Genomic DNA, 17,042 nt, shown 5'->3' on the forward strand with positions numbered 1-17,042 from the left:
ACTATTCCCAGAATCCTTTGGGTCCGAGAGACTAAGTGCTGGCGGGGACTTGTGGGACCCCTGGGACCTGACACATTGGAAAGAGGATCGAAATGTCTCTGCAAATACAGGTACTGCCTCAAAGGACTCTGGGAAATGTAGTTCGGAGGTCACTGCCCAGGAGCTTTGGCTGTCATTCCTTCCCTTCACCATCGTAAAGATCATAGGGATCGCCATACAGAAGAGGGGCCGGTCATAGGAACAAAACTCAATCCCGTATTAGGTCTTGGGGAAGGCCCACATACATTTCCAAAGGCAAGACTCACGCATGCAATTTGGACCACAGCACCTGGAACTGGAATCAACGATGGGAATGTCGATGATATATAAATATTATAGAGGGAGTTTAACATTTTGCATTTTATAAAAGATCTCATTTGATCTGCACAACAGCCCTGACAGGTGGGTGCTATTATTATCCTCATTTGGAAACTGAGGAAACTGAGGCAGACAGAAGTTAAGCGATTTGTCCATGTTTGCACAGCTAATAAATAAGTGCTCCTGATCAAATCTGAACTCAGTGCTTTGTGACTCCGAGGGTAGTATTCTATCCGTCATACCACTGAGCTTCCTATGAAATTACAATTACATAAGCAGGGTCACTCAACTGGTTACAATTTAGTCTTTTTTTAATTGAAATTTTTAAATTAATTAATTAATTTAGAATATTCTTCCATGGTTACATGATTCATGTTCTTTTCCTCCCCTCCTCCCCCCAACGGTTTTACATGTATGATACAATTTAGTCTTAAAAGAACTATCTAGAATGCTGAGAGGTAATTTGGCCAAGGTTACACAGCCAATCTGACAGACTTCTTGGCTCTGAGACTGCCTCTATCTACATATTTTTATATCTGTTCATCTTTTCCAAGTTCTTTGTTTCTGGTGTTGATGACTCCGTCTTCCTTTTTTTAAATTTCATTTTATTTATTTGTTTGTTTATATATATATAATTTATATATATATTTATTTCATTAATTATTTTAGAATATTTTTCAGTGGTTACATGATTCATGTTCTTTCCCTCTCCTCCTCCCACCCCCCTCTGGTAGCCAACGAGTAATTCCACTGGGTTTTACATGTGTTATATTCTTAATAAATATTGCTGCCTGGCTTCCACTCCTCCTCTTCCTCTTAAGTAAGCTGCATGCTGTCATATGCCCATCACATGTCTTATCCGAACAAGTCTCATATCAATGGGGTAAATTTTGTTCTCTTACATTATGAACTCTGGCTCATCCTGCTTGTTGTAGAATAGAAAAGCTTCTCAGAGACCCTTTAGTGTAACGTACTTGAATAGGTCAAACTTCTAAACTTGAATAATATTGACAGTTAATAGACAAATACACACAAAAATAAATGAATACCGATGCACTATAAACACACATATGGGAAAGTCAAGAAAATACAGACCATCATCTTAAATGAGGAGGGAGAGAGATCATTTCTATGATTTTGGCATTCACAGATTTCAAGAACAAGAGTTGACAGATTCAATCACAGAAAAAATACTAATCAAAACAGGGTTTAAAAAAAAAAAGGTTGGTGTTGGTTTGTGGAATTTACTAGGAACTGATGCATCCATAAGGATAATGCCCAGGATTCTATGGACATTCAAAGGATATAAATGGAGTTCCTAGGAAAAAGAAACATAAGCAAGCCTTTGAGAGCTAGGTATGGAGTAGGAAAGAGAATTGCGGCTCTGGGTTTAAATCCTGTTTGCTCCTACTGTGACATCTAGCAAGTCATTTCAATTTTCTAAAGCTGATTTTTCATCTTTAAAAATGTGTGTTTGTGCATGTGGTTTAGATAAACCCCAACGTTGGCTCCTACCAGTTCCAAATCTATGGACCCCTTTGGGAAAATACCCTAAAACTTTAACAGAAAGGAGAAAAAATAATACATGTATAAGGTACTACCTACCTCATTAAAGTGGCAAACTCAGTCACCAGGGTTGTGGGAAAACAGGTTCACTCATCAATTTGTAATTGCATTTGGTCTTGATGAATAGAAATTCAGCAATAAGCTCCCCCCCCCCCCAAGAGACACAGAACTGGTCATTCGATGGAATATACCAATGGAAATGAAGGAAAACTCCATAGGGACCATCATTTATATATGACTTTCAAAAAGTTAGAGCTGGAAATGAGATCATTTTTTACTTGTACACCAGGAAACAAAAAATATCAGATAAATACTGGATGGTCACAATATCAAAATTTTGCAAGTCTAAAAGATCCTTTCGAAGCATTACCTTCCCACAGCTAGACTTCAGCATGATCGGATGATGTCTGACGAACGATAAATAGTTCTGCAAGATTTTCTCCAGGATCGTTATATTCTTGAAAACCTCTCTCCAGTCTGAGTTCTCTGACACAGAATGTGACATTGCCACGTTTCCCACATTTTCCATTCCTTCTCTTCCTTGGTCACTAAGAATTCCCCCTATAACGGAAGGTTTTCTCCATCTTTATAATACTACTTTCATAGGGGCTTTGCCCTATATGAATTCCCATTTAGTATTCTGAAGGTTTTTCCACCTTCAACATATTCAAAGGCTTCCTCTCATGTCTGGGTTGCAGAAAGGGGGATTTCTGGCCTGGAGAACATTTAGAGGGAAGAAATAAAAGAGCTGTCTTCTGGCACTTGCATGATTAAACCTGTTCTGTTTGTTCTACGTAGCAGAGTCAGGAACAATCAAATCATCTATTAAAAAGCAATAAAGTGGGGGCAGGTAGGTGGCTCAGTGGATTGAGAGCCAGATCCAAAGATGGGAAGTCCTGGATTCAAATGTGACCTCAGCCATTTCCTAGCAAAGTAGCCCTGGACAAGTCACTTAACCCCCCTTGCCTAGCCCTTACTGCTCTTCTTTCTTGGAGCCAATACAAAGTATAGATTCTAAGATGGAAGGGGAGGGTTTAAAAAAAAAAGCACTGACAAGACTATTTGGATATGAAGATACAAAGGCAAAAATGAATCAGTAGCAAGGAATTTACATTTATTGGGAGAGATATGTGCCCACATAAGCATAGGAGAGAGTGTAATGGCACCAGGAAGCAGGAGGAATAGAGAATGAGAAAAGGTTCACATGAGGTGTCAATTGGGTAAAGAATGCAGGAAGAATGGATGGAAGTTGCAACAAATGAAATTTTGGTTTGATGTAAGGAAATACTTTGAGGTATGAGAAAGTGGAATGGGCTGCCTTAGAAGGTAGTGAGATCTCTTTCACTCTAAATGATTCAAAAAAGAATCACTGTTTCCTCCCAATAACCACCTGTCCCCAGTGGAACCCTTCGATAACAAAAGAACAGTTACAGAAAACAAACTCATTCATCCTGGGTGCCTGGCACGTAGTAGGAACTTAAATGTTTATTGATTTACTGATTAACACCTATAGTTGATCCCCTTTTCATGAGGAGAAAGGCATGTTTCTATATACTTCCATTCGTTATTACATTGAAGATTTCTCATACCTTTTTTTAAAACCCTTACCACCTCTCAGAATTGATACAAAGTACTGATTCCAAGGCAGAAGAGTAGTAAGAGGGTGTATAGGTGGCTCAGGGGATAGAGAGCCAGGACTGGAGATGGGAAGTCCTAAGTTCAAATCTGGTCACAGATACTTCCTAGCTTGTGTGACCCTGGGCAAGTCACCTAACCCCTACTGCCCAGCCATTACCACTCTTCTCCCTTAGAGCCAGTTCATAGTATTGATTCTAAGATGTAAAGTGAGTTTTTGTTTTTTTTTAAGGTGGTTAAGGCTAGGCAATGGGGGTTAAGTGACTTGTCCAAGGTCACCAGCTAGGAAGTGACTGAGGCCAAATTTGAACCCAACACCTCCTGTCTTTGGGCCTGGTTCTCAATCCACTGAGCCATCCAGCTGCTGCTCCCCTCCTATCTTTAAAGAGTTGTTTTTATTTCCATTATTATGGTCACTGTTCATTTTGTTCTCTTACTTCTACTTACTTGAGCCTTCCTAAATTTAAGCAAATCTTGAGATTCTCCAAATTCTTCATATTCATAATTTCTTATGGTACAATATTCCCTTATGTTCATGGGTCAAAAATTCAGTCAGCAGCATTTATTTAGCATTATGTGCCATGTACCATGTACCAAGCATAAAGGCAAAAAATACAGTCTCTGCCCTCAAGGAGCTCTCACATTATAATGGAGGAGAAAACATATCAATTGTACATGCTGTCTAAATGACAGGTAATCTCAGAGTATTCCCCACCTGACGAGCACCCACTTTGATTCTAGTTTTTTGCTATCACGGTAAAATGGAATTCTCGGTTGTGGAAGGTTTAAACTCAGACTAAAATTTCTCTCAGGTTTGTACCCAAACCACAGATCTGAAAGGTACCACTTTCCATTTTTTTTTAAAAAAACTGTGGCCTTTTACTAGGAAGCAGTTTGGCAGAAATTAGTTTTTGACCAGTGCTTTACGCCCCCTGCCAAACTAAGCTCCTATGAATAAGCTCCCTCCCTCCAAACTGTCAAGCAAAGACTAAATGAGCACTTCAGGCATTTGTAGAAGGATTCCCCTTCAGGCGTAGGGTTGGATGTTCCTTCCATCCTGAAGTTCTGTGAAATCTCTGATGGCTTTCTTAAGGAGGGATGACTCAGAGCTTTCCCCAGTGTGTTATAGTCATGATTTCTCTAACAACAATCCTCTAATGGCTCATGAGACATGAACTGCTGCCAAAATCTTTCCCATATCATATATTAACATCATTGCTAGCTAATTTAGTTTTTCCTGATTCCTAAGGGATGAATGGTGGCTGAAGACTTTCCTACATTTGTCCCCATGATACTGTTTCTATTGGTATGTTGTTTCCTAGGATTCCCAAAGGACTGAATGAATGAACAATATTTATTAGGTGCTTACAATGTGCCAGGTTCTATGCTAAGTGCTAGTGACATAAGTGCAAAAAGCCAGAGTCTACCCTCCAGGAGCTTACATTCTAATAAGGAAAGAATATATATATAGGAACAACAGAGAAGGGTGTTGTGATCTAGGAAGTCACTTGTTTTTTTTACCTCCAGTAGTGTGCAATTAATATATAGACTCTGAGGTGGAACGTGGGAGTGAGGAAAAGTGGCAGAGGCATAGCAGAAAATGTCCAGAGAGCAGTGTGGTTGGTGAAGCTAGATGAGGTGAACTCTCATAAATTAGGAGCACAGGGCTCTAGAGTGGAAGCTGGAGAGGCAGATCAAAAAAGAGGGTGGCGTGATGGTAGCAGCATGGCAGGAGGCAGCCAGGAATCAGCACTGTGGAAGACTGTCCAGCATTTATTGCATTTAAAAGGTTACTCTCCATTATGAATTCTGATGGTGACCAGGGGAGAAGCTGGTGCTACAAGACTTTCCAGAGTCATTACATTCAAAGGGCTTCCCTGATGGAGGAAGATTCCACTGCTTTCCCACACTCATTAACGTAATATAGTTTATTATGAAGTCTCTGATGCCTCCTAAGTAATGAGCGTCTCCGAAAGCCTCTCCCACATTCATTACATTCAAAGGGCTTCTCTCCAGTATGAATTAACTTGTGTTCTGTAAGATTTGCTTTGTGTTTGAAGGCCTTCTCACACTCATTACACTCAAAGGGTTTCTCCCCAGTATGAAATATCTTGTGTAGATTAGCTCCAGTGTGAAGTTTCCGATGCTTTCGAAGTGCTGAAGTTTGCCTGAAGTTTCTCCCACATTCACTACATTCAAAGGGCTTCTCTCCAGTGTGAATTAATTTGTGCTTAGTAAGACTTGCTTTGCAGTTGAAGGCTTTCCCACACTCATTACATTCAAAGGGTTTCTCCCCAGTGTGAATTCTCATATGGAGAGTAAGTTTTGATGGGTAGGAGAAAGCCTTTCCACACTCATTACATTCAAAGGGCTTTTCTCCTATGTGAATTTTCTTATGTTTAGTAAGTCTTCCTTTGTCTATAAAAGCTTTCCCACACTCATTACATTCAAAGGGTTTCTCTCCAGTATGAATTCTCTTATGGAAAATCAGCTTTGATGGGTAGCAGAAAGCTTTCCCACATTCATTACATTCAAAGAGTTTCTCTCTAGTGTGAATTCTCTTATGGAGAGTAAGACTTGAGGGGTAGCAGAAAGCCTTTCCACATTCATTACATTTAAAAGGTTTCTCTCCAGTGTGAATTCTTTTATGTCCAATGAGGCTTGATCGGTAACAGAAAGCCTTCCCACATTCATTACATTCAAAAGGTTTCTCTCCTGTGTGAATTTTCTTATGTCCAGTAAGTCTTCCTTTGTCTATGAAGGCTTTCCCACATTCATTACACTTAAATGGTTTCTCTCCAGTATGAATCCTCTTATGGAGAGTGAGTTTTGATGGGTAGCAGAAGGTCTTCCCACACTCATTGCATTCAAAGGGTTTCTCTCCTGTGTGAATTTTCTTATGTTCTGTTAGTCTTCCTCTTTCTATGAAGGCCTTCCCACATTCATTGCATACAAATGGTTTCTCTTGAGAATGGATATTGTCATTCTTCCATAGTGAGGTTTTCCTGAAAAATTTCCCATGTGGTTTTTCTCCAGTGACAGGTCGATGATACTGACCAAGGTCTGAGTGGTAACTGAAGGACTTCCTGCATGTATTATATCTACAATGGTTCTTATTTGAGGAGATTTTATAACACTTAAGGAGACTGGAAAATTGCTTAGAGTTCTTGGCATGGACACCATATTTACAAATGCCTTTTCCTTTTGGAATTCTCTGTTGTGGAAGGTTTAAACTCAGGCTAAAATTTCTCTCAAGTCTATTATCACCATGATTGGTGGTCATTTTCCTGGATTTTTTCTCTTTGTTTTCCTTCTGCCTTTGTAATCTGTTGTCACATTCCCAGACTCCTATCAATTTGCGACCCCTACGATTATCCTTTGCAAGTCCTTCATTGGATGACTCTCCCATAGAAATGCCCTGTACTGGAAGTGACTCCGTTTCACACCACATCTCCTGAATGAGAGAATCTGAAGGAGACAAAAAAGCATTAACCTACTATTCTTGAGGAGGGAAAGAAAACTACTTGTTAGTACTTTCTAAACTGGCTCCTCCATGAAGGGGAATTACTGTTCTTGCAAATATAGAACAAATAGTGTTAAAATTGAACTGAAGAATAAGTTGGATAGGAATGTCAGGTAGAAATACCACAAATCCACTAAGCTGCCTTAAATAACAGTTTCCAGGACTGAGCTGTTAATTGTCATTCTTGAAGATTCTCTATGATGGCTGGCTTATTTCTCTAATCTGATATCATCACATTCCCAATATCCTGCCACCCTACTCAATGTAATGGGCAAAATGTCTAAATTTTCAGAAGGGGGAAATAACAGATTTTACAGATTACAGATAAGAAGCCTGAAGCTAGTTATTGGCAAAATTCTCAAATTTATTATCAGATAGTTTGTAAGTATGAGGAAGTGCTCAGAAAGATCCAGAATGGGTCCAAGATGAATGGAGTCTACAAAACAAAACTTGTTTCTCTCCATTGCTAACATTTTTTGACTGGTTGATTTAAAGGACACTGGACAAATCAAGTTCTGAGATTTCAATATCATATTTTTCCAACTTTCTCCAGATAACACTAGTAATAAAACCCAGGGCTTTGGATGTTTACATATAAATGCATGAAATATAAAGTAATAAGTAAAGTGAAGTTAAAGGAAACAAATATGGCCACTTAAGTATCACCAAAACTTATTGAGAAGATAGTTATAATCAGACTCTTTCAAGCCTCAGTTTCCTTTTTCATAAAATGAAGGGTTAGACAAAATAAGCTTTGAGAACCCATTCAATCTTCTATATATGAAACTGCTGAAAATGATTACAGAAGGGCATGTCTCTGTAATCATTTTCAGCAGTTTCATATATTAATTAAGAGGAAAGATAAAAGAAGAAAGAGTAGCAATGCATATTAAGAAGATATATAGGGAGCAGCTGGTTAGCTCAGTGAATTGTGAAGATTAAATTGCAATTCCCTGTCTATTTTTAGATCTTAATCTGCAAAATGTAAGCACAGTACTAAAGTTGAGTATGGAGATCTACCCATTTTGGATTTTAACCACAAAAAGGTATGAACACCCATTTCATACATTGAGTGGGAGGTCTGTGACCCACATGTGAAAAAGTTGGCAGTTCCTTTGTGGTCGCCAGATTGTTAACTTTATGGTTGGACTGAATATATTTAATTAGTTGCCAGGGATTGAGAGCCAGGCCTAGAGATGGGAGGTCCTAGGTTCAAATTTGGCCTCAGACACTTCCCAGCTGTGTGATCCTGGGCAAGTCACTTAACCTCCATTGCCTAGCCCTTACCATTCTTCTGCCTTGAAACCAATACACAGTATTGATTCCAAGACAGAAGGTAAGAGGTTAAAAAAAGAAAGAAAGAAAATATACAGATGGGAATTGAGGGAAGCATAGTAAAAATTACTTTGATAAAGAACTGTGGAGGTCAAAACAGAAGCAAGATTGTCATCAGAATATGTTATAGATAATGGCGAGATAACAGTGAAATAGGTGAAGATTTTAGGAAACAAAACAGGCAGAATATGGTGATGGGGACACTATTACCTGGACATATGCTGGAGTCCCCTGTCTCTACTAAAAACAGAAGTCAATATAATCATTTCCTGACATGGCTTAATGATAATTCTGAAAAAGTAGTGAAACCCCCAAGGGTAATTCTGTTCTGGATACGATTCTCAACCATAGGGAGGAACTTGGTACTGGGTTGGGGATTACAGGAATCTTAGGGGTAAGTAATCATTCCAATCAGAAAAGAGGAAGAATCCCAAAAGTCTGAAATGTACACTAGCTTTCAGAAAAGTGTAATCCAAAGCGTTCAAAGTAGAGATTGGTAGGATCCATTGGCTAAAATTCTACAAGGGAAAATAAGCCATGAGCAATGGCAACTATCCACAATGAAATTCTGAAGGCAAAAGAAGTGATTCCAATAAGGAAGTTGTCTAAAGAGGCTGTTTTGGATGCCTGGGGAACTCACCAATAGCTTAGTTGTTTTTTGTTAACCCCTTACCGTCTGTCTTAGAATCAATGTTGTGCATTGGTTCCAAGGCAGAAGAGCAGTAAGGGCTAGGCAATGGGGGTTAAGTGACTTACCCAGGGTCACACAGCTAGGAAGTTTCTGAGGTCAGATTTAAACCCAGGACCTCCAAACTCTTCAGCTGACCCTCTATCCTCTGAGCCATCAAGCTGCCCCATCTTTCCATATCTCTTGTCTGCTTGGTTGCCACTCACTCACCTGAATGAGGACTTCTTGTGAGCTCTCCCTCTGGTATCCATGGGACTTCACCATTTTCCAACTGGTGGATCACATCTGGTTGAAAAACAAGGAGTCCTGATCATGGGAAAAGAAATGAGAGAGGATTTAGGATTGAGAAGTCTCACCATGCAATCCTATACTCCTTTTCTTCTTGAATAAAAGATGGTATTTTAGGGAGGAACAGAGGTAATAGAAGGGTCCTCTGCGGCATGTTCTTAGTTGCAATCACAGGAAATATGGATTGGAAGAAGGGGATCCAAAGTTGGTCTGGCCTCAAAAGAAGTGTAGGCCATTGATCCACTACTATGAAGAAGATGGGAACTTTGTTATCTTCCAGGTAATGTGCACTTGGACATTACATAGTGTGAAAATTTATTCTTTATATACTATATTAATTTTTTATCAGGGTCTTGGATTTAAAAAGATTATATTAGGGAGAATTCTTGAGCCAGATATCAGAACTGGCTCCATTCAGTCAAAAGATTTTTGTATTCTCTTTGTCCTGAGAAATGTGGTCCTTTCACAGACTGGCTAACAGGAAAAATTTCTTTTATAATACTTTTCCTGCATACATGGAAAAATTCACGTATCATTTTGGGGAAGGGCTGATGGTCTGATGGACCATCTCTTAGTTTGCTATCACCAATTAATTGATTATCAAAGGAGGGGCTGAATAAAGAGCTCCCCAAAATCTATATAGGTACTTGGATCAGAAGTTTCCATTGTTTTATGATGGTTAAGAGTATCATTTGACCACAATTAGGATATCTTGACCAGTCAATTAATAAATTATTTTAAAATTAAGACAAACCAGTCTCACACAATGATTTTAATTGCTAGAAGATTTAAGCTTTGATATGGAATGAACAGAAAGCAGGGAAAATGTCGCTTCAGGACCAGCCAAATAAAGCCGTCGATTTCCAATTTAGGAAAGAGAAGTCGTTTCACTTGGGACCAGGAAGCAGAAACAGCCTGTCTCTTGACCTCAAAGGATTTAGGAATTCCCAATCATTACACATTATTGACTATTTCTGAGAATGGAAACCTCTCGTAAACAATTCAGATATACACAGCTTTTAGCAAATGAGAATAAAGACACCCCAATGGGCAGGCTCTGATTCCTTACCAAGTAAGACCAGGTTCTTATAGTTCTCCAGCATCACATCTCTATAGAGCTCCCTCTGAGCAACATTCAGCTGCTTCCACTCCTCCTGAGTGAAGTCAACCGCTACATCCTTGAATGTCAGTCGTTTCTGAAACAAACAGGTTTCTTTTCAACTGAAGATAACCCATTATATGGACCAACAAGGAGATGTGAAGTTGATAAGAGATATCGGGACTAGTCCTGTAAACCTCAAAATTCCTTAGACTTATAAATGTTGGAAATTTGGGATATTTCATACTTGGAAAATTTCTTACTGATAGTCTATTGGAATGGGAATCCCATTGGCATGGGAGGTTCCTTCTCTTCCCTTCTTAAGATTACTTTAGGACAGAAACCCTTTGCTGAACAATGGAAAGGACTTTGACCTATGCTTAAGCATAGAACAGGAATTTCTTTGAGTCTTGATTGATTTTAGAATTGATACAATGGAGATACTTGGAATAAATCTCCACCCTATTCAGTCCTAATAGGATTGAGTAAGGGCTGCAGCCTAGATCAAAATTTAATTATTCCAATCTCTACCATACTCAAGTTAACAGGATTTAGAAAGGGCTGTAACAAAGGAGTAAAGATTTAATCATTTGAAAAATATGACCTTCAACAGACAGGTGCAAAAGCCAGAAACCTCTGGGCGGTCCTGGGTTAAGCGAGAGCCTCCATTAACAGGGAAATTGATGAAGAGTGATTGGTAGATGTGAGGACTGAGGGGAGGTAACTTGGATGGTTTCCTTAAAGATAGGAGGGTCTGGAGACTGGAGAGGTGGTTGAGTTTTTGGGTCGGTGTGGTTCCGGGGCTCTGAGGAAGCTTGCTCTGAAGGAAGCTGAAGGTGGGGGCCTCTGAGACTGTTTCTCCATTTTGGACACGTGAGTAATAGGGACTGATCTCTTTTCTTTGCCCCAGCTATCTAAGGGCTTGGGCCTTTTGGCCCAGCCTAAACAGAAGGGGTATTTAAGCCCTATTCCCTTCTCTCCCCTTTCTCTCTATATATATATCTCTAATTCCTTTCTTGCTCCTATTGTAATTAAACTCCAAAAAAGGCTGACGGCTGACTTGAGTTTTTCATTTAGGAATTACATAGCTGATTCCTTGGCGACCTTAAATTAATATATATCAGTCTTTTAAAGTGATTCCCTTGTAACATTGTGGCGACCACGAAGGGTCATGGCAGCAAACATTTTGAATATTCTACACTAAACATTTACTAAGAACACAATTATTTTATGCTTCAATTATTCCAAATAATTACTCTTTCTAATGTAGTATCACAAGAGATTATATATAATTATTATTACATAATCATTATTTGTTCTGCAACACAGAGTTTTGCTTGACTGTTCAAGTGCATCCTTACGAGTCCTTTCGCGGTGTGCCCCAAGCCCATCATGAACTCGAACGCAAATACAATCCATCTACCTCATGTTATTACATACACAACTCCAATCACCAAGCACTTATACGCACTAATTTGTAAAATGCTCAGCATGGCCACAAGGCTCCCATCACCGACCACCAAGTCTGGAGAAGAATTCAACAAGAAACAAATTGTATTCTTGGGCAAATGTTCCCACCGACTCCAACAAATGCAAGCCAGATCTCTCATCCGAACCATTACGTTTCCAATTCGGAGTTCCATGATTCAGAATTCTCTAGTGGTTAATTGTACGAAACATCTTAAAGAATCTATAATACTATATACAAAGAGCAATTTGATGGGGCAAAGATATAAAGTAAAAGATATATATAATAAAAATATAAAAATGTAAAATAATATAAAATAATAATAATAAATAACAAATAAATAAAAGTTAAAGATTAAAAATGAATTTAAAAATAAAATAAAATATAAAAAATCATCCCTGCCTTCATGTACTCCTCCATGCAGTACAGGAAGTGATGTCTGCACAAGTAACTGGCATGTAAAATGAAACAGGAGAAAAATGTAAGAGAGGCCCTAAGGAAAGAAATACTTTCAAAATGTCCAAGGGAGGAAGTGCTATTGCTAAGTGGGGAATGAAGGGATGGGATGGGTGAAATCAAGGATGGCTTTAGGGCAGCAGAGATGATATTTGTGTTGGGCTTTATATAACTTGTCAGCTACAAACAGGCAAGCACTAAGGCCACAGAAAATTCCAGAGGATTAAGGGGGATTTAGTATAGAACAGTGGGGCAGCTAGGAGGTACAGTGGATAGAATGCTGGGACTGGAACCAAGAAGATTCTTCTTCCTGAGTTCAAATCTGGCCTCAGACACTTCCTAGCTGAGTGATTCTGGGCAAGTCACTTAATCCTGTTTGCCTTGATTTCCTCATTTGTCAAAAGAGCTGGAAAAGGAAAGGGCAAACCACCCCAATATCTTTGCCATGAAAACTCCAAATGGATCACAACGAGTCGGGCACAACTGAAATGATTGAACAAAACCAAATACAAGAGGGAACTAATGTAGTAGAGGAGAATACAACTAGGGCAGAGCACAAGACAGATCAAACTGACCACAGGATGAAGGATGGTCTGGATGGGAGCAGAGGACTCTACTGCAATGGCCCAGGTCCATAGTAATAAAGACCAGGACTGTGGCCCTGGGAAGGTGGACGAGGAATTCTGCTCCCACTTTCCCTGGAAGCCTCAGCCCACGAGGGGAAATTCTTTCACAGTGAACCAACAAAGCTTTCTGGTTGGCCGATAATGGCTACGTCCAGTCATGGTCTACTCTTGCTCGGACTCAAACCCAGGCCAAGAACTTACAGAGCTCAGACCAGAGGGTCAGCCTTTGTCCTGGATCAGACCCCTTTGGGTACATCCTACGGACATACATGGTGTCTGCATTCAGCAAGAGCATGCAAATGGGATGCTGGGTCAGAGAGTCCTGGGGAGCAAATTCTATCCACACAGGAAGTTGTCTGGAGGAAGGAGCAAGCTCAGAAAAAATCCCACCGTGAAAAGGTATTAAGCAAGGAAGCAAGCCCAAGGCACCGACCCAGAAGAGAATGACTCCAGAAAGTTTATATCTTGCCATAACTGAGGAATGCAACAGATGGAGCACTGGAGCTGGAGTCAAGAAGATCTCGATTAAAATTCAGCCTGTGTGACCCTATACTAGTCATTTAATCTCAGTGTGCCTCAGTTTCCTCAACTGGAAAAATGAGGATAATAATAGCTTTTCATTTCCAGAATTATGGTGAGCATAAATGCGAGATATTTGTAAAGCACTTTATTACAGTGCCTGGAACATATTCTTTGCTATATAGATACTATTATTATCATGATTAGTATTACAAGCAAAGCCTTAGAAGGGGAAAAAAAAGATAAGGCATCCATTCAGCTAAAACTCCTATAAGAGATTAAAAAAAAAAGTTTTAAAATATTTTTAGAAATGAAATGAAAGGGTTGCTCAGTGGAAGGCGTCCAGCTTGGAGACGAGAAGTCCTGGGTTCAAATCTAGCCCCAGATACTTCCTAGCTGTGTGACCCTGAGCAAGTCACTTAACCCCCATTTCAGCCTTGGAACCAATATTTAGTATTGATTCTAAGAGGGAAATTAAGGTTTGTTTGTTTTTTTTTTAAACACACACACTGGAAAAATACTGAAAAGAAATTCATTCTGGTGGGCATCCTTATTAAATAAGGGAATTGGACCACAAGATTCTTCAAGTCTGCTCGAGACACCTCAGAATGCTATAAATTGTTCACAAGATTCGTCTCCTGCAGAGCGCCATCGAGGCTCTGGTTCCGAATAAGATACAGCTAACCCGGGCAAAGCAGAGAACTATGGCCAGGTTGGGGGGGGGGAGGGGGGGGCGGAAGAGAGGGAAGAGAATCTCACCTGGGACTCGGCCTTCGGGAGCTCGGAAGTCATTGCGCCCGCCTCTTCCACTCACCGCAAGGGCGCAGTCTTGTCGTTAGCCTATGGGAGAAGAAGGAAACCTCGAGGAACAATCCTGGAAAGACGTCAGAGAAGGGGGCCGACCCGTAAGGATGCTGAGGGAACCGGCTCTGCCCAAGGCCAATGCAGAAATGCCATTCCAAGCTGCCCACTCCCTCCATCGCGAAGAAAACGGTATTTAAGCAAAAGGAAACAATCACAAAGAAAAAAAAAATAATTGTGGGGGAAACCCCGCCCCCCCCCCCTCCCCGGCGAAAGAGAACCTGCGCCTTCAGCTTGGGAGCCTCAGAGTGGCCCAGGCCGCCCTGAAAAGAAGAACTGGCATTTCTGGGGCTCTTTGGAGGCGGCAGAGGCTTGCGGCTGTTTTCTCACGTGACCTTCACGGCGTCCCAGGGAGGGAGACGCAATCGTTATCTTCGTTTTCCAGAGGAGGACACTGAGGATGAGAGAAGGTCAGTGACTTGACCAGGGTCACTACGCTGGTGTTAGAGAAGGGCCCAGCGCGCAGATTCCTAAGTCGAGTGCTCAAAGCACGGAGCCTCCCAGCAACCTAAATCTAGACTTGATGGGGGGCTCTTTCGGGATCGTCATCTAACACCTGTCAGGTCATGAGGAGGGCCCTCACCTGTGCTCGGGTCCCACCAGGCTCAGGGACACTGCCCGAGCAGGAGCTAGGGAATCCACAGCACGGGAGCCCCAAGAAAGCCCCTAACCCCTGTGCGCAGGCGCGAGGGGTGGGGGTAGAGAGGAGGGAATGCGCACATCCACCCGTGGGGAGGGAGGAAAGGGACGTAAAGGGGTACCCTGACTCCCCAACAAGTCCTTTCCAGCCGCCTCCTCTGGCTTGCCCACGGACGTAGCCTGGAGCCCAGGCCTAGGGCTATACACTAACACAGTCTAGGCCTGCCCCTGAGCCCCACCTAGGAAGCCGGGACTCCGAGGAGAGGGGCACCCACTCACCTGTCTAACCACGCCCACTTCAAGGGTAGCGAAACTCCCACTGCACCAAGCTGTGGAACTACGACTCCCAGAATCCTTCGAGTGCGCAAGGGCCATGAGCAGCACAAGCAGGTTACAAAGTACTTCTGGGAAATGTAGTCTAGCTACCCATCTGGAAGGCTGGTAGGTCAGGTAATCCACGGAGAAGTCTCTGTGGGTTTGTTATTACATGTAATGGGTAAAAATAAAATATCTTTATAAAAAAAGATTTCACTGATCACTTTTTTGAGGTCTGGGGCGACTTGAACCCTGTCGACCTCGATGAGCGTTTAGGTCTTTCCTGCTCATACTTGGACTGGAGAGTACAGCTTCAGAGTTTCCTCCCGTTCTCCAGTTTGTTCTGTCTCTGATTTTCTCAAAGACGTTTTCGTGAATTTGCTGGAATGAATGAAAAAATATTAAGCATTTAGCCCTAGGGATAGAAGATAGAGATCTCTGAATATAGAAACTCCTCTTCCCGAGGCACGTCGACACTTTAGTCTTTCAGAGTTGTCTAGAGACCTACCTGAACAAGGTGGTAACTAATCAACGGATATATAAATATAAAAGCGAGCCAGTACCTGTTGTCTAAGAGCTTATATTCTAATAGGCGGAAAGGGGCCACACAACATGAGGAGACGTGTCTAGGGGATGGGAATTTTATTTTATGTTTATTTTTTGGACATTTTCATTTAATTAATTAATTAAGAATATTTTCCCCCGGTTACAAGATTCATGTTCTTTCCTTCCCTTCCTCCCCCTACCCCCCCCCCCCCCATAGCCGACACACAGTTCCTCTAGGTTTTACATGTGTCATTGATCAAGACCTATTTCCATATTATTGATATTTGCACTAGGGTGATCATTTAGAGTAAGGGAATTTTTAACTTGGAAAATCAGAAGGATGGTGAATGGAGCCTGCCTAGATCCTTTCTTTTGAATTCTACAAGGTAAAGAGACAAGCTACAGCATTTAAAAATACTGGTAGTAAACCTTTACCATCAATCAATTTAGATCCCAAATAAATCAGTCCAATACACAACTAGACTAAATTATGATGTCATAGGAAAAGAGGTTACTTATGCCGTCAGTTGAAACTCATTATAAAAATATATATGTTGTGTTGCATTTTATTAATAGTATTAATTTTACGTTGATTTTCTTTTTATTTAAAGCAGCCTGTTGAAAGATTCTTTGCACAGGTGTGTGTTATATGTCATATTTATATTTTTTTGATACACCACAAAAGAGTTTTTAGGGGTCTGAAAAGTATTTTGGCAGCAGGGAGAGATGTAGATATTGTTACTGTATCTTTAAGAGGGAATAAATTTTTGAGAGAATTGTAATATTAGATTCAATAGCTTTTCCCTCAGGAGATAAAGGTACTGTTTATTGGAAGAGGAAAGTAGGTAGATCACAAGCATTATGTGCTATTATTTCCTTCGCTTTCACAGCTGAGGAAACAGAGGCAGATAGAGAGGTTAAGTGACTTGCCCAGGGTAGAACAGCTATTTAAGTGTCTGAGGTCAGGTTTGAAACTCAGGTTTTATTGGGTCCAGACCCAGTTCTCTATCCACTGTACTATGTAGCCTAGAGTCTTGACAAAAGAAGCTTAAGAGATTGCCACTGTTAACTGTGATAGCTGGGGAGAAATTAAATGAGGTACACCCTCCTTCCCCCCAAAA

General features: G+C 40.7%; 1 protein-coding gene across 8 annotated transcripts; it reads right to left on the minus strand.

The window, feature by feature from the left end:
* Positions 1 to 3,372: 3,372 nt before the first annotated feature.
* LOC103101295 (zinc finger protein 737-like) lies at positions 3,373 to 15,756 on the minus strand. 8 transcript variants are annotated; one of them, XM_056796919.1, is made up of 6 exons: positions 15,340 to 15,756; positions 14,643 to 14,815; positions 14,320 to 14,434; positions 10,462 to 10,588; positions 9,315 to 9,410; positions 3,373 to 7,026 (listed from the first exon to the last, which is right to left on the minus strand). In XM_056796919.1, exons 3-6 carry the CDS (start codon positions 14,350 to 14,352, stop codon positions 5,423 to 5,425), a joined length of 1,860 nt encoding a protein of 619 aa, XP_056652897.1. In that variant the 5' UTR covers positions 14,353 to 14,434; positions 14,643 to 14,815; positions 15,340 to 15,756; the 3' UTR covers positions 3,373 to 5,422. The 8 variants fall into 8 exon arrangements, with proteins under 8 accessions (XP_056652897.1, XP_056652893.1, XP_056652895.1 ...); XM_056796915.1 differs by having other exon boundaries at positions 14,320 to 14,400; positions 15,340 to 15,366; XM_056796917.1 differs by having other exon boundaries at positions 15,183 to 15,347.
* Between the last annotated feature and the right edge of the window lie 1,286 nt (positions 15,757 to 17,042).

Source organism: Monodelphis domestica, chromosome 4, assembly GCF_027887165.1.
Source record: "Monodelphis domestica isolate mMonDom1 chromosome 4, mMonDom1.pri, whole genome shotgun sequence".
NCBI classification, from domain to species: Eukaryota; Metazoa; Chordata; class Mammalia; order Didelphimorphia; family Didelphidae; genus Monodelphis; species Monodelphis domestica.